This window comes from Achroia grisella, unplaced genomic scaffold (genome assembly GCF_030625045.1).
Source record: "Achroia grisella isolate CSIRO2021 unplaced genomic scaffold, CSIRO_AGI_Agris_v1 utg782, whole genome shotgun sequence".
Lineage (NCBI taxonomy): Eukaryota > Metazoa > Arthropoda > Insecta > Lepidoptera > Pyralidae > Achroia > Achroia grisella.
Genome location: NW_026713022.1, coordinates 607,319 through 630,440, shown reverse-complemented (window position 1 = coordinate 630,440; position 23,122 = coordinate 607,319). Strand labels below are relative to the sequence as shown.

The following is a 23,122-nucleotide window of genomic DNA, read 5'->3' as shown; positions in this document are numbered from 1 at the left end:
ATGTCGCATGTATCGTATCTCTTCACGCGACTTTGTATTCTAAACGTTACCTACTGTGTCATGGGGTATACTATTGGACATAGTAACTATAAATAACTAATTAAGCTAGGATATTTAGAGTTGGAAAGAACTCACTGGTTTAGAAAATTAAATAATATAAAATATTTATCATTTCTAAAATGTATGTCTGTGTGTTTGTTACATTTTTACAACTAAACTTGAAAAAATTAAACGATGTCCTTGTTGACATCTAGTTGCCCATAAATAATCATTACATAGTATAAAATGAAGACGTTTCCGCTGTCTGTTCGCTTAGATCTTTTATACTACGCAACAAGCACAATAAAAAAGAATAATCAAAATCGATGAATTTAACAGATTAGAAGTTGTAATAAATAAAAAAGATCTAGGTAAATAGAGAGCTACGTCCTTTTGTAAAGTCGGTTGCAAAGAAAATTCTCGGGAAAATTCCAAAAATAACTCGATGCGTCTCTCCTGAACTGCGGATTTTCCATTATAGCATGAACGTGGAATACTTTTACTTGTGTTTACATTGTTTTAAATGTTTGAATTAAATATGTATATTCATTCATGCTAATGTTATGTATAAATGCGAATGTGTTACCTTCATTAAACCACTAAACCGCTGAACTGATATGAAGGAATTTTAACGTAAAGATAGATTGTACCACTAAGATGGATGTTATTTTAGGTTAATTTTAATTTAAAAAAGCCAACGAAGTAGCTGGTAATAGCTAGTATTATACTATAAATAAGAAAGTATGTTTATCTGTTTCGTCTAAACAGCTGAACGGATCGTAATTAAATTTGAGCTGAAAATCATGAAAACAGACTAAGGTTACTTTTCTATAAAAATAACCCCTATACGCCGTACTCAGAGACGTGAAATAGTTAGGCAGTTCCTTAGTGTAGATTTAAAAAAAATACGTACTCAGAGAGATAATAATGTATGATTAGCAGCAGATAATGAAAGTTTATACAGACGAAGTCGCGGATAATTGCTAGTTTGAAACCGTGTGCCCGTGTATGTAGACGACAGAGAAAATAAGATTGCTTTTTCTCAGTTACGGGACTAGGTATATTTACATAATAATGGCCATTGAATTATGCATAGTGGGTTCTGACGAACCACGCTTTCAGGGAGCGAATATGGTCGCGACATTACATGCGGCGGACTTTAGGTAAACTTAGAGACATGGAAGTTTAACTCTTTTAAGCTAATTAATAAAAATAACTCAATTTATACAGCGCCATCTAGTCCTAAAGTGAACAGAACCTGAACTATGGGTACTCAATGGTACCATTCTTCACTTCGATACTAGACCAGAATTCCGAAATTTGTGATTTTGATCACATATATCTATTTGTATCTACAAAAAAATAATAAACGAATAAATTTAAGTAAATAATATCATCTCAGATCGCAGAAATAAACAAATGTTTGATTTCTTATAACTAATAAAAAAAATCTTTGTTAATAGAAATATATATTAAAATATATAATATAAATAATAATAATAATAATATAAAAATTAATATTAAAATTTTTGTATGATACATTTTCCAGTTCAGAAGAAAAGGAAAATGTTAAAGTTTTGGAACATTTTTTGTAAATATGCAAATTTCAGATTACTCACAACTTCATCTGTTTTTTTTTTTGGCTATTTAAAAAAAGCGTTCGTGATCATGATACAATTTACCAAAACGACAAAATTAATTAACTCAACTCTTGAGTCGTGAAAAGATAAAAACGAGACAGACGGACACACATTAAATGTTATAACATTAGTATGGTTTCAATTCCTTATTTTATCGTAAATTCATTCGGACACAGTTGCGGCGAAATAAACTTTTCTCATAACTCCACTCAAGAGTTCCACTCCACTTGTTTTGCATAATAATATAGCCGTATTATTTTTATTTTAGAATTCATGTAGCCGTTTAAAATAGAATAAACAGAAATAAATATTTAAAATATATTCGTATAGATTATCATCATCTTTACATTACAATATACATAAATTAGACATTTTTCTATTTCCCTTCACGACTGTTATCCCTGCTGGAGCAGTTAGAAGTATGCGGCTAATGTCTTCAAGCCGTTGACGTGACAAAAAAATTGAGTTCAAATTCATAAGCGAGGATCAGCAAAATTTATCTACTTTCAAAAATCAAGAACTAAAATATGGTACATACTATTCACCTATCAATTTAGGCAGGTAATATTTTAAGAAGTTCAGCTACTGTTAATTGTAAAAACTTCATATTTCTTATTCAGTACAAAGTGAGTAGATGTCAAAAATGTAAAGTTGGATGGAATCATGGGCCAACTTTACTTTTTTTACATCGATTCACAACAAATTTCCATAGTTAGATCTAATCTTCATATTTTTTGTCGAGTTTTGAAAATGGTAGAAATATAGGTGGAGGGGGTCCATCGGTACCAACTAAATTTTGAAAATGGTCTATGAGAAAAAGGTTCTGGTAACCTCGCTCTAGATAATAATTCAACGTGCATAAGAAACAAACAAACAAGCTACTTATGGTTGAAAAGCTTTTAATCTTGAAGATATAGGACGAACGACGAGAATACTAATAAGAAATTCAGCGATAGTGATCAAGAAACTGAATTTTTTTTCCAAGGGACATGTGCCATTGGAAAACGGTAATAATATGAAATTTATACTTTAACTTCTTTATACTTAGGTTATTGACCTGAAGGTTCGAAATATAAAAGCAATTTTAAATTATACACATTTCACCGATGTCGTCTTTAAAGATATTTTCTAAAATAAAATAAGTTGTAAGTTGTATTGGGAAGAATAATGGAAGGTATCGTTATAACAGGTAATAACAATATTTTTTACTAGCGTTTTTCAAAGATAATATTACACTTATATCTAATCTTAACTTCAAGGCATCGTTACCCTAAGTAACATCACTCAGAAAACAAATTATTGAAAGCGGAAGATCCCAAACTTGATACATCCAGTATTGTTTTATAAATAGTTCCAACGGAAACTCACTCACCATTAAACCAAAAATATTGTGGTATAGACATACGTGTCTATATATGACATTCAGCTCAATCTGAATGCATCAAATGATATTTAATTGTAACTAGAAGTAAATTGTTCTATCTAGGAACATCGTTATATTTTAAACCACAGCTATACTAAAATAATAAGTGATGAGAGTTCTGTATAACCGCGAGGAAGGTGGCCTTTTATGTGGAAAATCTCGGAAGGATCGGATTACTGGTTAATAGAGGTCTAAAGGCTTCCATATCCGCAACCCTCGCCGGGTCTCAAATTCTCTATAGTGGAATAAATTGTTAGGTACTGCTTCAACCGAATGGTAGCAAGAATTTGCTCAGAAATCGTTTAAGAGAGTTCATACGAAAGCGGGAAAAGAATCATTATGTAGATACTATATAGTATATCTGTTACTGTTCAAAATCAATTATTATTATTTCTAAATCTTTAATTACTTTAACGTGTGAGCAGGGTTATACAATATTGATAAAAAATTCAATTCTTAAGTGACTAAAAATTTCGTATATATGAATGAATGCTTTTAATTTATATCCCGTATTATGTAAGTAAAATTTACAGGTGAAAAACGGCGTAACATAAGTCTTTTGTCATAGTGAACAAATTGCTTAGCACATATTAAAGATGTTGCCTGTTCTCTCCCTCGTGATCGTTATTATTTTGTAGAACTTTCGATATACATAGATAGATATAAGTGCTTATAAAATAGACTAAAAGATACTACACGAAATGTTATTTTGAAGAAATATTATTTGGAATTCAATTTAAATGATTCAGACTAAATAAAGAACGTTAGTGTTGTTATTTTATTCTGTAAACATGTGAAAATGTATTTACTTAAAATATCTATTCATTACTCTACTAACTATACTCAATCTTACGAAACGTTTGAAACATTTTATTGGTAAAGTAGAGATGATTGTATGTTATAAACACGTGAAAAAAATCATTTGTGTAAGCGTATAAGTACTTATTTTCATTCAATATTTGGCGATATATTCTATTAGCAATTAAATATATTTTTGTGTTTTTAACAAGAGTACTTTTTTATATAATTACAATGGCAAACAAACCTACGGCCGATCTGATGGAAAGTGGTAACCGTCGCCTGTATACATGAATATCATCACTGATGTCAGAAATTAGATTATGATGGCCATGGTATCTCCCATACTTAGTCATTCTTCTGGGCTAAACCCATTGTGCTAGTGGCAGTAGTAGTACTGCCACAGCTTACTAATATTGCTGTTGCGGACAGAATTAGTTGAATACAAATATCTGCATTCATATGAAAAAATGTAAGAATGTGAAAATATGTAACGGAATATCTTTTGAAACTTAATAAAACGTTTCTAATTTAATGGAAAAGCTTTCATATTCCCACGTATGTGAGAGCGGGTAAAATTACTTTTTACATCGCTCCGTCACGACTCTTGAGGAAGTAAAATCATTTGTTTTTGTTCCAAAATCTTTAGCGTATACAGCTTCCTTGAGCCGGTGTTTTCAGAAGGCGGTGCAAAATAATACTTTGTTGAAATCCATCTCTTTAGGAACATATCATAAGAATATACGAACCAAACTTGGTGATTACAATAATATATTGATAGGTATTCTAAATCATCATTAAGAAATTAAAAGATCCTCTTTATTTCAGGAAATTTATACCAAATACCAAACAATATGTACAGTATCAGTGAAAAATGAACAATTCAGAACAAAAACAAAACAAACCTAACTTAATATTATTTCCATATAAATAGATGTCATTTTTCACTATGTAATCCCAGCTTGTATGTATCTATTGAATATAAGCCTTCTTCAATGCCTTATATCATGCTCCTATTTCCAGTTCCAACTACCTTCTTATTGTCATCGATTCATCTATTGAGCAGTTGGCATGTAAACGAAATTATGGCTGCGAAGTAGGTATTGTCTTACCTAGTTTCCAATATGAAATTGCAATACGGTCTGAAGAATAAAATAACAAATGCAACTTTGTGACACAAGAATTAATATCAGGAGTGACATGGCACAATTTCAAACTTTTATCTCAACACATTGTATGTACTTATCATAAACTTTGTCGTTTCTAGCACACACAGGATATTTCAAACCCTATGCGCATAAGCTTATTACAACAGCCTTTGCTTTTGGAACAAATGTGTGCAATCAAAGAAACTCACTAAAGATTCAATTGCAGAAAAAAGTGCAAAAATGCAGAAAAAAGATGATAGATTTTTATATAACATTGCCTATGGACATGCACACATATAAATGTATCTCTTGTTCCCATGTAACTGGAAATTAATTATTATTATCATATTGAATAGCCACAAACTATTCTTGCAAGGACAAATGTACATATTCTACGGGAAATACACTATTATAATACCAAATAGACTGACTCATAATTTATTGTTCCTTCCTTTGTCAAGATTGGCTGGCTACGAATGACTATCTTATCGAAGGTATACTATCTCTAATTTATTCATGCGGCCTTAGTAAATTTGGAGTTAAGAAATATGATATAAAAAAATATAGAAGGATTTTTCTTTCATTTATACTAGGGAACATTATAAACAGAGAGAGACTCTGTTTTATAATGTTCCCTATATTATATTCTATCTACAAAGTCATCTGCGTGGGTACGTACCTCTGTAAACTATTATTCTAATGCGGACAGCGTTAGAATAAGTTGAAAAGAATCTAAATTCTTATTTTGAACACTTTACATAATACACTGTTGTATGATATTGTTATTATAACGTAGAGACATTTTATTTCAATTTCGTTATCCAAGTGTATAAAATATTAACATTTCTAAACTCTGCTGTTAAAGTATTCATCTTGCAGATAATTTTAAAATAAACGATACACGAATTTCTACTATTAGATATATTTTTTTAGAATAAGTAGTAGAATTATTTGATTTAACATTCGTGTTTTTTACACGAATGTTAAGTCAACAATATCGAACCGGAAACACCGGATCACTTTTTAATTACTAAACTCAAAACTGTATCAAAATATAGATATGTACTTTAATAATAATATAGATATAGGAAAGTGTAATTAGAAAGGGTTTATTATTTCTGAAGAAGTTTTACTATTTAATGACATTAAAAAAGACTTGTGATAAATACCTAGTATGTATGTACGTTATAAAGCTATTATCGCAATGTAAGGTACCTATATTGATATTATTATTCCTAATTCTATTCATTTGTTCTATATTCATTTCAACATCCATATACTTTACACTTATTCGGCGTATGATCCATTAAATCGAAGGGTTTCGTCGGAGCATTTCGATCCTGACCTAATTTAGTTTCCTACATCTGGGCCATTACTTTTTCTTTGATTCGTTATAACGACATCAATGTTCATACAAATATCGATAATGTTGTTTACAAAACTGAAGTTATATTAGCCGAAGTCGAGAAAATTCCGCGACTTACGCTCACACGTGCCATGATCTTCGATATATTTATGTAGATAATCTTAAAATGCATTAACATTCAGCTTATACGGGTATCAATCTACGAAGATTGATGCCTGCTATAAGAATCAATCTTCATAGACTGACAATCAGCGTTGTTCAGTTCTTTATTGAAACAAATATCTAAAACGTCGTTATATCAGTAGAAGTTAGAAAATAAACTCGAGCATAATCATAAAGACCAATGTCAAGTTAGTAGACCTTTATACTTTAGTTTTTCTCTTTAGCTCTAAGTACGAAGTCGATCTGGGGTCCGGAAGAAAAAATAACATAGATATAATTTCCTTTAATCAGTCCCAAAATCCGTTCGATAGCTGGAAATGCTCTGACTATCTCATCTAGAACCCGTATGCTGAATGTAGAGAATGCTTAGAACGCTTTCTTACGTACAGACATTCTTACGAGATTTATTCTTACGATACTTTGCCATACAATTTATTTTGTACTCTTTTATTAGATTATTTACTCATTTTAAACTAGACATTTAGATTTTCAAATACATGTTTTTTTATACTCTTCTACATTTTATGACTAAGTATAATATCAGGTTTACTTACTGTGCCTTATGATGTGGAATATCTCTAATATAAACATCTGTGTTCAATGAGCTATAAAGTAGATACAAAACAACAATCGTCACACTAGCGGCAAAAGATTTATCAGTCTCGCCGCACCGTTGCGCTGTTGACTGTTAGGTACGACATTTCCAATTTTTCCTTGCTTATTTCAGCAGGGAATTTTAATCTATATAATAGCTTTTATACCACTCTACTGTACACTTTGTCTAATTTGACGTTATTCTGTTTTGACGTCTGTGTAACTATCAACTAATAGTTGTGGTTGTTTTAATATTTATAATTTGTGTTATTTTATCTACGAGAAAGCCTTTGTTATTATTCGATTTGTATTTTTTAGTCTCAACCAGAGTCATGTTTATGTCATATGTCCTGATAATAAAGCTACGTAGCAGTAAAGCTGCAATGGTTTCATAAAAACTAAAAGCTATAATTCCATTTTAACTATTCGAGTGGTTCGTACCTATATTTGAAATGAAGATCATTATCTTTATTTGAAAAATAGGCTCGAAAGGAAACGATAAAACAGTTCAACACTTATACCTAAAAGTTTAATCGATTTTGTTATTTCTTTGAACAACTTGTAACTTAAAATTATTTCTGATTAAAAAAATCTCGTTAATAATGACACTTGAATAAAATTTTAAGCACTTAAAGTAAGAATATTTTTAGTCTTAATTCAAGCGAGTAAAACAGCGAGATACAACGAGTTTTAGTTGTATAGTAATATTGTTGTTCAGATGATATATGAAACAATTGAAGTATACTTACGAGTATATCGAAAAACTATTAAATTTCGTCGGCGCCGCTCTACTGAGATTGAAGTTCTATAAATTGTTTAAGTTTCGCGGCAGTAGGAAATAGACTTCTGCGGCGCCTCCGCCATTTCCAATAAACGGTTCGTGGCCATCTCTAAAATGAATTTTGTAGCTACCTATAATCAATCACTGCGACTGTTTATTCGATTTACTCGATTAAGGAAAATATATTCTGTTTGATTTACAAAGTTCCTAATGCTGTTTACTATTTATTTGTAGGTATTAAATCGTTTTTAAGATTCCGATCTTTTTTAGGCATCGACTTTGTAACTAACAGATTAATATTTTCATGTTCTTGATTTCTTCTTTACCTCTACATACAACAAAACCGTAAAATTTTTATGGAGAAAACCGGCTTGAAATTTTGCTGAAATTTTCATATGATATCTTATTAAATAGGGCTCAATATATACACCAAAGAAATTTGAGAAATATATCCTCTGGGATATGATAATTAACTTTATGTATAGCTTTACTATTACAAATAGGTATATTTTTAGAATTAGTACGCCACCTATGTTGCATTACAGTTTTAAACTCTTGCACATAATTATTCGCGAGTCGGGACCTTGTTTTATCATTTGGAAACAGGCGCTAAGTAGATGTAACCAGAAGCAACTTTCTGTTTTATATGTAATATATTGTACATATTTTTAACAAATGATCCAATGGGATACGTGAGAATTGCGAAGAAGTTGATACGCGAATTACTAGATATGATTATAAATCAAAAACACAATCTAGAAAGCGTGTATACGAAAGGGCTTGCCAATTTTGATATCCACTAAAAGTATATTCATTACACAGTAAAAAAATATATATTTCCTAGCCAGGAAGAACACCCGTTGATTTTGAAAAAAGATCACGTCCTGTATTATTGCGTCAGCCTGAAGGGTCGCTTATAATGTTAAGTAGTTTGAGTAGGAGGTATAATTTTATGGAAACTAAAGAAACCCCCTTTTACTTTCTTGTGGAAAACGCCTCTCATTTTCAGAATATATATAATTTATAAATAAAATAAACTATAAATGAAATATATAAAATTTTACTTCAGGACAGTTACACTAGATGGGGCAGGGTAATGATTTTCAATTGTTAATGACTATGCAACACTTGACATAGTCGCATTGCTCTCGACATACCTACTTACTTACATACTTGTGACATAGTTATTGGTATTTCTATCACTCTAAATTCAGTCCAAAATATTACTCGTAAGCTTTTGGTCACGGACAGATTTGAATTCATTTTAAGTCGTAATAGTAAACCACTATTGTACGACGCTATCCACTATATCTATCATATTTAATTATAGTACTTGATAACATATAAAAGAATAAGGATATTTTTAATCATTGGAAAACAACTTCAGTTTACAAAATTAACTCAACCCACTTTCCTTAATAATCAATTTCTTAATTACGGAGAAACAAGCTCAAAGGATAATAACCAATATTTAACTAATTCTTAATTGAACTTCCACCTTTTCAATATTAAAAAGGTTTCTAAAGAAATAATTAAGGTACAGTGTATATTTTATTTAAGTATAGATCCTCACTCTTGTTTATTCTCAGGTTTTATTTTATGTAATAGGAGTGGCAAACAAGCTGACGGTGATCAATATATATATACATGAATATCACTATGTATATTACATTATCATGTGATGTCCGTTATACTGCTAATGCATTGCCATTCCAGAGAACCAAGATGTTGTTTGTGCCTTTTATACTGTAATAATTTCACTGCTTTTTCTCACTCTACAACCAAAATAAGAACGATACCATACTACAAGATATACCATCATAAAGTCCACGACCACTCTGCCTAAAGTGAACGACTGAAGAAGAAGAACAACCAAAATACATATTACAAAGTAGTTAAATAATAGGTGAGACTGTGGTAACACATGGTAGACATTTTACAAAATCTACGATGAAACGAACTGAAAAGAAAACAGTCTGGTACAAAGTTTTCTTACTAAAATAAAAAAGCTTATAATCTAAATAATTTATTTCATATGAGAAGTTTCTCTAAAATGAAATAAATTTCCTATTGCCTCAGCCATTCCTTCCCAAGTTTGTATAAAGCCATAACGACAAACAGAGACAATAATATTAAAAAAGTATCCCACTCGCGTTAGGTATTCCCTGATCCTATTTACTGTAACGTTGTATCTACAGTTGTTGGTTTGTTTTATGAAATTCTTGAGTGAGTGACTCTCGTTCCTCGATTTTGTTTACTTCAGAAAAAATACTTTATGAACATAATAAATATCTATTGTTACTTCGTTTTTATTGATACACATAAATTAATTTATTTCTATCTGATTATACATTATGCCACATTTTAACGGGCAGGCAGAATAGTAGTATGAATAATAAATTTTTAATGTTTTATGCAAACTCCACGGTCACCATAGTCGATACAATATAGAGGTATACAGCACATTAACATTGTCAACTAGCGACGATGCGGTTCCATTTTTATTGCATGTGCTTAAAATTGCATATAAAGATATTCGATGTTTGCTTCAACACGTTCAGAGATTAGGAAGAAGAGATTATATAGGGTTCCGAAATAGTATTTTTTAACTCATAAAGAACATCATATGAACGAATTGAAAATTAATTAAAATGAGTTTGCAAGGTACCAGTGAATTGTATTCCAATCCATTTAGTAGTAACAAATTTGTTTTAAAGTTTTCATTATTTTTGAACGAACCGTATTTAAAACTATTCCAAATTTTGTATTGGTGGTAATCTGTACCAGACGCGAAATGTCGCACCATAAAAGTCCTGTTATTTTGTGCAAACAAAATAACATAGTTTTATGTCAAATGAAAGCTACTGTAAATAGAATATTAATCAGTGTAATGAGTTCCAGGAAATCTACAATCAGTACAAAGCCAAATTATTATTTAGAACCTCAACTCAGTATTAAAACATACATATGGTATGATACATAAAATATCATACCATATTTACCAAGATTATCTACATATTTTAGCCGTTTTCTAAACTAGTGTGAGGAATAATATAAAGTAGCGAGAAAGGACATCTTAGTCCTGTGGAATAGAACAGAATATGTCAGAACATGAACAGATGTTCATGTAACATATATGTGATGCAACGGTTGTCACTTTCGATCAAGTAGGCTATCAATTTTATTGTTGTTCAGATATATAAAACAAAATACTTATAGTTTTTAATAGTTTTATCTAGTGACACCCCTGGTGTTTCAGGCGTCGAATCAAACATATGGTACCAACGTAGTAGTATAAAACTATGCACTAGTTAATATATAACTTTATTTTTGTAAGTAGGTGGTATAATATTAAGAAAGTTGTGAAAGCGAGTTAAAATAAACAACGCTCTTTTAGACGATCAACAATCATATTCATAAAATTTAGTTCCATTTTTCCTTAATTTCAAAGTTGAAAAAATCAAAGTATAAAAACAATCCTTTTATCCTTGTGGGTGTGGGATATGTCTTTTATCTACAAGCGTCTACATATGACACGATTTGACATCCAAGCGTTGTGTCTGATTTTGACAAATTGAGATATGATGAGGTTAAGTAGGCTTTGCTAGGGTGACAAGTTTGTGTGTTATGAAAAACCGTACGATTTCATATCGACAAATCGGTTGCAAAACCGTCACGTGTATAGACGCTTTAAGAAGACAGTTGCCAAGGTGGAATTTTGGAACTGTGCCCATTCTGTCTAGATACTGGTATATCAGGTACTATATGCAATGGTATGTGTTGTAATTTGCTAAAATAAAATTTATGGCTTAACAAATTATTTAGTTTAACACGTCTTGGCAAACAAAAATCAAACATAAATAAATAAATCACGAAATAAAATTTTATTTGTAGTCATTACTCTCTTCAAGCTGGCGATTAAGTACAAAATCATTACAAATATACAGTCATAGGTGTAGACCTAAATAATGAAATATATAGTTAACAATAATAATTAGTAACAATATTTTTCATGATGAATACATTACTATCAATTTCTATGAAAATATGCTGGCTAGGCAGTCAATGATGAAAGGATGAAAGCCTAATAAAACCCAGGAATTAACCAAGATTGTTTCCAACAGGGACTGTATGGAGGTCGATAATCGATAATATACATTGTGTGGGACTGTGTATAGGGTGCTGGGGTCGGTGCAGCCAACGATGGTGGTAATTAAAAGCGCAATATGTAAAAGTAACAGTATATTATTAAAATACGAGTATATATCGTAACAAACTATATAAGAAAACAAGAGCAATAGAAGGAAGAAAAAAAAATCCATAGCAACCAATGTAAAAATATAAATATTTAAAAATAGAATTGTCGTGCCAACCAGCGACCCGGATGTAAGGAGTTCTCTACATAAATTTCTCCTAAATTATAGCTTCAATAGTTTTCATTACTAATAGTCCCCTCCTAGTGCATACGGAGTTTAAAAAATATATTTTACAATAAACAATAAATAGTACACGTATAACATTTAGTAAACAGACTACGGAATCCTAAAATATTACAAATTATATAATACCAGATCGGAGTCTCATAATTTATTTATAAATCTTTAGAGACAATGCGAAAAAAATAAGTTTACTTTGTCTTTGCTTACCCCGGAGGTACCTACCGTGAGTAGGGTACGGTTTGACAGGTTTTCACTTGCCTAGACAGGCAATTTGCTGAAAAAATATTGCTTTCACAGTTTAAGGACATAAAATCATGACTAAGTTTGTATTTCAGGTCTATATATAATATTTTATATATAATCACATAATAATTATATTTGATGTATGTCCGTATTAATACAATTATCGTGTCTTTTCTAGAAAATATCGTCTTCAAATAGGTAATAAATAAGGAAATTAGTATAAAACCTACCCCGTAATAATGCCTGCCAAATAAAGAGAATCATCAAAATTGTCACAAGTACATACGTACAAAAAATATAGTCTAATTCATAATCTTCTAGTATTAGTCAAAAGTCCTGACATGTGTTAACATTTCGTAATAACGCCAAGCATTTGAAGTGGGACGGAAATTGCGAGTATGACAGAAATTTTAACCCACCGGTCCTGGGTCCGGAAGAAAGAAGAAGATGTAATTTCCTCTAATCATACCCAATTCCCAGTCGACAATGTTAACAATATCTCTGACTATCTCATCTGGAATAAAAATCATGAGAACCTGTATGTTAAAAACAAGAGGTGCGAACGTCCTGATTAGACTATAGGTACTATTTTTTTGGTTATATTATGCAATATCTTCGCCTAAAAGTACGAATTCCTATCAATTTTAATGGATTATAATGCATTCAGCACCAGCCTACGCTAACGGCTATGCGTTTCCGGGTCACCAGTAGATGACAAGATAAGGACAAAGTCAGCTCAGGTCTAGTTAGACCTGAGCTGACTAGATATGGAAAATTGACCAGGAATTAGTTGGTTAATAGTATAGGTATAATCAAGGAAGACAATAACGAGAATCCGCTGATATCATCATGAAAGTCACAATCACTGTTGACAGAGTGATTGTGACTACCTACAGTTGAGACACAACTGGAGTTGCTTATCTTTTTCAGTATAAGATCATTATATAAATACTTCATCATTACCTACCTTTCGATTTCACATGCTTTTGATAGGATTAATACCTATCTTAATTATTTAGCAATAAGCGTTACAGTTCATTTCGAATGAACGAGAAACGAACACAAAGACTATTTTAACATTCTAAGAACGCTGGCAACTTTGTGTCGAGCAAATGCAGTTATCCCCTCAGGACAAGATGTCTCAGCAATATTAAACGTGTGAAGATGCTATCTACGTAATCTACGTATGTAAATAATAGCATGAACATAGTAGGTACGTACTGAAATAATATCCTTGTAATTTCGTGGTTTACAGTAAATAATGCAAACTTTTTAAAGATAGTTGTTAGTTGGCTTGTAGTTTTTATGGTTAGTGTTTACAAATTGTTTCTATACCATTACATACTGTGAATGACTAATCGTTCAAACAGAACCGACTATATTACAAATTAAAAAAAGGTGTAGATATTGTGTATAAAAAAATACCTGTGCACGACGATTTATATGTATATTATTTATGTTTTTTACCTATTATTTGATATAGAAAAATGTTATATGTCATTGTCATTCTTCGGTGGTTTGCTGTTTTACTTGTACGTGTTACTTTGTACGTAAATTTATATTATTTCTTCCTAAAACCGTCTTTCCATAATTATATTTACCAGCCCAATATATATACAGTCCTTCGCTTACAGACCAATAAATTATTTGATATAGCGAGTGGCAAATAGAGACAACATAAACATAATTCAGTGTTTTACTGTCATTCCATACAAATTTTATTAAAATTAAAATTCAACACTAAATATAGATAGAACATACCATTATGTAAGTAAAAAGATTATAAAATAAAAATTTATGATATAAAATCAATAGCCGCAATATTAATAATACAGGAGATATTATAGTAATATTACCATCACTATTAACTCTTGATGTCAATATAAACATGTATAAACAAATAGTGCTATAAATTTCATACTATCTGTTGTATATATAGACACTAAAGAACCAATGAAACGCGCCGTTCCCACTGCGGAAATACCCTGCATCGGCAATAGATACGGTTCAACAACCCTTTAGAATATAGGGTTATATCGAACAGCAGACTCAATATACAGAGTTCAAAGGCAATCTTTAACAATAACAACATATCTGATTTGATTTAACGGTCTCGGTTATATAGAGCATACCGAGTTTCTTTCCATATTAACAGTTTCGATTCTCGCGCAATATACAATTTCTGAATATGTTATTTAATAGTCATAGCACAAGCACTTCTTTGTTTGGAACTAGATGGCACTATGTGAATTTTCCTGAGTTTTTCTATTATTTCTCATCTTATCTCTCTCAAAGCAAACAAAGTTGTACCAGGAAATATGATAGACACAAAAAAGATTCGTGTAGGTATTCATCTGTTAGATTTATATATACTTTATTCATCGTTGATAAGCTCGCATGAATTAGGAATGGCAATAACCGAAACCTTTTTGTATACGAAAAAGTTGTTCATTTAAACGACCCAGTATGTTTATAAATGGTCAGCGTCAAATGGTAAATAGACGAGAATTTTAAAATGCCGATATTTACGCCGCTTACAAAATGGTAGTGCCTATCTACACGCAGTAATACAATCAGGGATGCCAATTGTACTAAAACCCTCCTTTAAATAAAATAATTTTGGCCTTTAGTAGTAGCATTTTCATCATCAAAAAAGTTTGTACGAGATTTTAACTTAAGAAAATCCGCCAAAATACGATGTACAAGGTACGATACAAATTGAGATTTTAACAAATGTTTATTTTTATCATAGGCTGTGTTTTTATGTTGGCAACCCTGTATACAGCATTATATAAGAGATTCGTTTTATCTAATTTACTTAGATACCTAATGTAGGTATCTTGTCTTTTGTTCACCACAATAGTTTACTGTTAGCACAGATAACTGCTAGAGACAGCTCAGCTGCTTAGTTGTGTATCTATTCCAACAAGTTTACGTAATGCCCGGACAAAGAAATACAGATATAGACTTAACTTTATTCTAAGCTAACTAACCCACGCAACTTTGTCTGCATCACATAAGAGAGAAAACACTCTCAAATGGAATAAATTTTACACAATTTTACAATATTTTTCATTAATTCTCCTCTTCTAAGTGTCGTAGTGTAAAGTTATATGGTCATAACTATCCAACACTTTTTTTTTTATTTGAACTAGTGTTCCTATTATTAGCGCTTTCAAGCCGACTTACTCTCCAGCTTTTTAATAATAATACTAAACGTTTGTTGTAGATCTATTTAGTATATATATTTATTTATCTCAATACTCTATTTTTATGAAAATCTATTCCTTTTGCGAGCTTCCTTTCGTACGCGATTCAGCTAAACTGACATATTTGCGTCTAATATGAAAACTCTACAATTTCATCCCAGTGGCTCTCATTACATTGCTGACCTAAAAACCCAGCAGCGCGCACATCACCTGTTATTTTACCTTTTTTATTTATTAGCTTTGCTTTCTGACAACACTAATATTTCCACAGACATTTTTGTTATCTGTCGGATATAAAAGCATAAAAACAAAACTTAAGCTAGAGTTGATGCAATTTTCACAAATAAAACACAGTAGGTAAATATAGCATTCAATATCTATAGTCTATTTCTGAAATCTTCACAATGAAATTGTTAAGACTTTTGTGTTAATTGAAACATTTAGGATTTATCTTTAATATATAAAATATTATGAATTCATATTAATTATAAGACTAAGTACTGAAAAAAACAACCGCCATATTTTTACTCGACTCTGACGTCAAAAGATGGACGTCAGAAGATCTCTATTTGGATGTCTGTTGGAAATATTTTTGGATCTTATCTCTATTCTCTGTGAAATATATCTAGTATAGAGATTACAGGATAGTGACTTTAAGATAAACTTTTAGAAGCCACAGTTGAAGTATGGATAAAATAAAAAAAGTTCTAGACACCATCTTGTACGAATGGTCTGTAAAGAATTATAACTTGAAGATTATTAAGGATTGTAAGGATTCTTGTAGACGCGCAAACACAACTATTCTATGAAGGCAAAGTTATAAAACAGGCCGGCATTCCAAGTGGGCGGAGTTCCTTTCAATTGTTACCATTTGCCATCGCAAAACTTTGACGGCTGTCGCTGAAAGTGAAATGAGTATAACTGAACCCGAGTAAAGCAATTCATATCTTCATCTATATAGTAGGTACATAAGCGGACATCTATAAAATACGTCACAAGTATGGGGGGAGATAGTGGATTATCATTCTATGACAGAGATTCCTAAATCCGTGATATAAAATTTTAAAACACGATATTTTATTGATATTTGAATTGCAATATATTTGAAGTTACATTAGAGAGTTTCAGAAATATGATCAGCAGTGACATAGACGATGGGAGGCGAAAAAAAAATTAGTATATATAATGTATTTTGTGGATGACCCCTAATTAGAAAGCCATACCATTACCATCTTTTTGTAGTATCTTGCACTATATATGGTGAATATAAATTATTTAAATAGTTTCACCACAGATAAAATTTAATAATTAAAAAATATTAACACCGCAAGTATGGAAGTAAGAAGCCGTTAAATGTTCTCTATAGATAATTCTATGATACTTCGACGATAAAGAGATGGATTATACCTTTTCAATTCAAGTGGCATGTATAATGATATTCACTTGAGCCTTCTCTTATGTATATCCTAATGGTCTCTTGTACCGATTTTTGCAACATACATATTTTCACGACTGTAAACCAAAGTGGAGTTACAAATAAAATATAGTCGACTTAATGATGAACGCTGTTATAATATTTTAATACTACGTAACAGAAGACACTACTTACAGCTATCTCTCGTCATAATTAGTTTTTTTTTATGAATAGAATAGAATAGAATAGAAAATCATTTATTCAAATAAACTTACATTGAAGCACTTTTGAATAGTCATTACATTTTTTAATCTACCGCTCGTTCGGAAAGCTGTCTCATCACAAGAAGAACGAGAAAGAAACTTGCGTGTTGCTCTTTTAAATAATTTATTATTACTTTACATTTTTAAGTTTAAGTGTGTGAATACAAACCACCAATTAGCACTAATTCTATTAAATACTCAAATAGAAATAATATTGAATATATAACCAACTGGTTAAACAATGAATAAGAGGAAATCAGTCATAGTGATTAGAGTAGACCAGTCCCTACAAGCAGCACCCGTTCACGAGTATGACGGATGAGCCAGCCATCACTGTGCTCGACCATATTTTAGGGAGCCCAATGACCCGGCCCACCACGCCGCCACAAGTCTGGACATTTTAGTGAGCATGACTACTCAAAACACTAGACTACGTCAAAGCTACTTACAATTGCTATCTGATAGTTATAGTATTCACATTTTACATAAGAATGCATGCGGCAATCAATACAAAAACCGCTACGCTTTCATATTTCTAAAATCAATCAATTAAATCAAGAAAGCAATGAGAAAATTAAATTATAACGTTGTATGCTAATAAACTAGTTATTTACTTAATATGTTGTCGTCTATGAATTCGTCTATCCTGTAATAGGCTTTCTTACACAAAAATTGTTTAATATAAGATTTGAATTGCCTCTCTGTCAGATTTAGTGCAGATTCTGGCAGTTTATTATAAAATCTTACGCAATTACCATAGAATGAATTACTGACTTTGTGCAGGCGGCATTTAGGTAAAATTAGCTCATTTTTATTGCGTAAGTTTCTATTTGTACAGTCTTTAAGTTTTCTAAAACTCTCTAAATTCTTCCGTGTATACATGATATTCTCATAAATGTATTGTGAAGTAACGGTGAGGATATTTGAATCTTTAAAACACTGACGTAATGACTCTCTTGAACCCATACCATAAATAGAACGTATGGCTCTCTTTTGTAAAATAAATATAGTATTTATATCGGCTGCTTTACCCCACAGTAGTATACCATATGACATAATGCTATGGAAATAACTAAAGTATACAAGTTTAGCCGTCGCCACGTCTGTTAATTGCCTAATTCTTCTAATTGCATATGCAGCTGAACTGAGTCTATTGGCCAATTTTGAAATATGGGGCCCCCATTGTAATTTCGAGTCCACTGTTATACCTAAAAAAACTGTATCATTAACAAAATTTACTATTTCATCATTAAGCAATAACTGTGTATTTATTGGTCTTACATTAGGAAGTGTAAATTTTATACACTTTGTTTTGCTGGAATTTAATAATAGGTTATTACATGTAAACCAATTTAATATAGCAGACATAGCACAATTTACATCGTCTAATTGATTAGTTATATATGATAACGAAATGCTGCCCCTGCCTGTGCTAACGGTTTACGGTGGGATCAATGGAGGATGATAAGATGAGCATGAGGTCAGGTCAGTTAGCCCATCGTGACAAATTCACCAAGAATTATTACGATAGTTTCCAGGGGCAACCGCATGGAGGTCAACCTGATATTGGAAGCAATAAGATCGTCAATCCACATTACTAACGATCCCTTTTCCCCCTCATAATTTGGTTTGTTATCGGTGTTTCCATCACTGATAACTTACTAGACTAGATACGACCTTTAAGCTCTAAAAGTCAGATCAGTAAACCACTAGGCCAATATGCTGGTCGGTATTATCAAGTAGCTTGTAGTCTAGGATGAAGAGGTTATTAAAGTTGGCCCTGACACTTACAATGGCCTTTTAAAAAGTTATTTATATTTTTTTTCTTGCAGGGGAGCGCGTTCAGGCGCGAATGGTGCGCAGAAATGGGGGGGCCGCGGCGCATGTCGAGTGCGCTGCTGTTGCCCTTCGCACTGCTGTCCCTGCCGCGGGCAGACACCACCAATGCCACCATTTATCGGGTACCATCCTGTGTAATATAATTAGATGTAAAATTTAATGTCTTGTTTCGTAAAAGATGGCATTAAATAATAAGTAGAGAAACAACAACAAACAAGAGAGTGCATAAGATGTATAAGTTTCCGTATTAGTATTAGTTAGTTTCTATCTCTTATCTTTTCAGAACTAAACCATTAACGGTGTAGCGAAGAAAATATTGACTCAGTATTTGTAGACATCTAAGTCTTTGCGAATTATGTAACAATTTTTATTGCAAATGCATGAACATTGTACAACAGTCTTTAATAGTGGAAAACTGTCCTAAAATATCCAAAATCTTTGAACTACATCTTATAGACTCATTTTATATAATAGTTTTGTATTATTTTTGGTTAGAATATTTCAATTTTGGCTAGAATATTCAAAATTGTTAAAGTGTTCACTGTACGACCTAGTTAAAACATGACCTAAAAGCTTTGACTGTACGATATCGACTCGTATATTAAGTAATATACACTTTGTTCCTCTCAAATTAAAATGATAACATTGTTTTAATATTAACTCTTGTTCCTTATTATTCATTTACATCTTTATTTATATCTCTAGTTATAAACTGCAACAATATTAAACCCTTAAGCAGTTTGGAGTCTAAAATGTGGTTGACCATCTGTGCCCGGCTTGCGGATTATAATCCCATAAACCGAAGCCTTACTAATCTCAAGTGTCACACTTATTTAAGCTTGCTTTGACTATCAACGCAATATACATAGTCTATAGTTATGATAAGTACAAACTGAGCCCCAACTTCGTACCCATGCGCCGTGTTATTTGGAATAACTATACTTTATAACTATTTGTAAACCAATTGAAATAAAATACACACAAAATTTTATTTGAATCTTGTCCAAATTCATTAGTGAAAACAGCGCCCAAAATTGTACTTCCTTTACTGAAATTAGCGCGCACAATCTCATAGATAAACAAACAAAAATTATAACATTTTTTGTCTTGTCGTAACGAACCTCTAATTATAATTTATCTTATATAATTAGGTATTTCCCATGTCCAGACAGCAATGAGTAACATTTTTATAAAGTGACCGGCAGAAAAATATCTACTGCGTCAATTTTTTATTTCTGCAATGTTTAAGATTAAAATATTTAACATAAAGGGGTATGAAGCCGTAAATATTCCAGTTGTTTATGAAAATGAAATCATCATCATTGCCTTGCCATTATCCCATTATTTGGGGTCGGCGCAGTATGTCATTCTCTTCCACTGCTCTCTATCATTCGTCATATCTGAGCATACTCTTCTTTTATGTATATCATCTTTCACACAATCCATCCATCTTTTCTTAGGAATATCTTGGTTCTCCAGTAGGTAAGCAGGTAGATACACTGAAAGTTGCTTGTAATAGCAGACGCCTCGTATCCCGTAATTTATAGAAGCAGTTTTGAATAAAATTTCCAACAACATGACATTGTTGTTGAAACCCCAATAAGATTTACTTAGGAATTCTACTTCATTTGGTATTGTTTAATTGAAAATACATATAGTCTGCAATACTTATTTTAAAATATTCGCGATTAGTACACATTATTAATACAGTTAAATATCTCGACATACAGTACTCACCGTGAATGCTGTGTAATGCGATTTTTCGTCAGACAATTTAATGACGGTAGATGAACAAACTGTCGGCACCTATCAATATTAACATTTGATGTTACTCCAGTCAGCTCGTGACCACGGCTATTTCAATATAGTCGAAACGTGATGAGAGGTAAATAACTGTATTTACCATAAAATTACTACTCGTACTTGGATATTCGAATTCTCTTAAAGTTTTTAATTTATTGATAAATAATAAATTAGAAACAAGTAACTTTGCTTGTATTTAATTAAGTATTTAAAAGCAAGAAAGTTCTTATATTCACTTCATGATTATAATATATATTCACTCACTGTGGCCCCTACCACAAATTACAGAGAGAACATTTAAAAACTTTCCGTATTCACTATATGTATTACTGCTACAATAAAAGTTTAATTGCTAAGAAGCCATACTAATCTTTTACTAACTTTATCAATAGTGGAATTGTAACTTTGTATTAATGATGACGTTCAATGTGCTGTAAGTATTTTGTGTATAAATTGCAATAATTTCATTATTGGCATTTTGGATAACCAGATTCTGAGATTCCTTTTCCTTACTTTCATAAATAATGTATAAATTAAAATATCGTTAATTATATAGTTCAATAGGTCGTAAAACGAATAATGAGAATAATGACAGTGGTATAGAATAGAATAGAATAGAATAGAAAATCATTTATTCAAATAAACTTACATTGAAGCACTTTTGAATAGTCATTACATTTTTTAATCTACCGCTCGTTCGGAAAGCTGTCTCATCACAAGAAGAACGAGCAAGAAACTTGCGTGTTGCTCTTTTAAATAATTTTATTATTACTTTACATTTTTAAGTTTAAGTGTGTGAATACAAACCACCAATTAGCACTAATTCTATTAAATACTCAAATAGAAATAATATTGAATATATAACCAACTGGTTAAACAATTAATAAGAGGAAATCAGTCATAGTGATTAGAGCAGACCAGTCCCTACAAGCAGCACCCGTGGTAAATGTACCATTCTCACATATGTTTACTTTGTTTGTAGTTTTGGTTTGTGGTTTATAATTTATCATGCTATCGTCGTCGTCGATCTCTTATTATATTAATTTACTGGTAAAGACTATAACAGACTAGCAGAGACCCTCTCTGAAAGACTCACTGCCCCCTCTGAGTTATAGACCATTTTGTCACCTTCATTAGTTTTAAATTTTATAATTGTATGCCCATACAATTATAAATTTTGTAGTAGTTTGGCAGCAATTGTATTAGTTTTTGTTTGTGACAAATAACGATGATTATTATTATTATATAGAGCACAAAATCTCTGTGACCCTGAATTTGTGGAAGATGAATTTATTATTAATATTTTAGGTTCAAGTACCTTTGTAGCTACTTCAGAAACGAAACGAGTGCATAATAAATGGAAGGCATAACAATTGTATACGTAACGCTAAAAATAATATATTATGTCTTAAAACCCGATTTACTATATTAATTACTTAACACGAATATTTACATTATATAGAGAGCAAATCCACGATTATCACAAAGTTAAGCTATACCGATAGACTATATAATTCTCATTTTGGCTACATACATTACAGACCAAATATAATTTAAATGAACTGTCATAACAGGTATCCAACATAACTTAACTCGTGTCATAAACATCTCTACATTGCGGTTGCGGTGAAATTTGGATCGTAATAGCGGCATATATTTCAGATGAGACCACAGGCTCGCCATTACACCGCTTATAAATTTTGCGTCCAGTCATACTGTCTCCTTCCTTAATTAGGGCCTGTTGTTACAAATGGGGCCCCTGTTGACATGGCCGCATTGTACGCATCATTTGATTAACCGCATTCCATTGAATACCCCTCTATAAATCAAATTCTCTCAACAACTGCTCGTTTGTGAATTAAATTCCCATTATTTACCTGTAGCTAGCCTGAAAGATATAACTGAGAAATTATCTCATAAAAAATGGGGACTTTTGTGATGCTAAGGGCTCTTCATTATTC

At 31.5% G+C, this 23,122-nt stretch overlaps 1 protein-coding gene across 2 annotated transcripts in view; it reads left to right on the top strand.

Moving 5' to 3' along the window:
- The window catches only part of LOC131851210 (probable G-protein coupled receptor CG31760), a 42,116-nt gene that overhangs the window by 8,832 nt on the left and 10,162 nt on the right, over nt 1-23,122 (top strand). For both annotated transcript variants that reach the window (XM_059201665.1, XM_059201666.1), the window contains exon 2: nt 19,352-19,480. In XM_059201665.1, coding sequence (XP_059057648.1) covers nt 19,385-19,480 — 96 coding nt within the window. In that variant the 5' untranslated portion in view covers nt 19,352-19,384. The remainder of the gene's footprint in view (nt 1-19,351; nt 19,481-23,122) is intronic.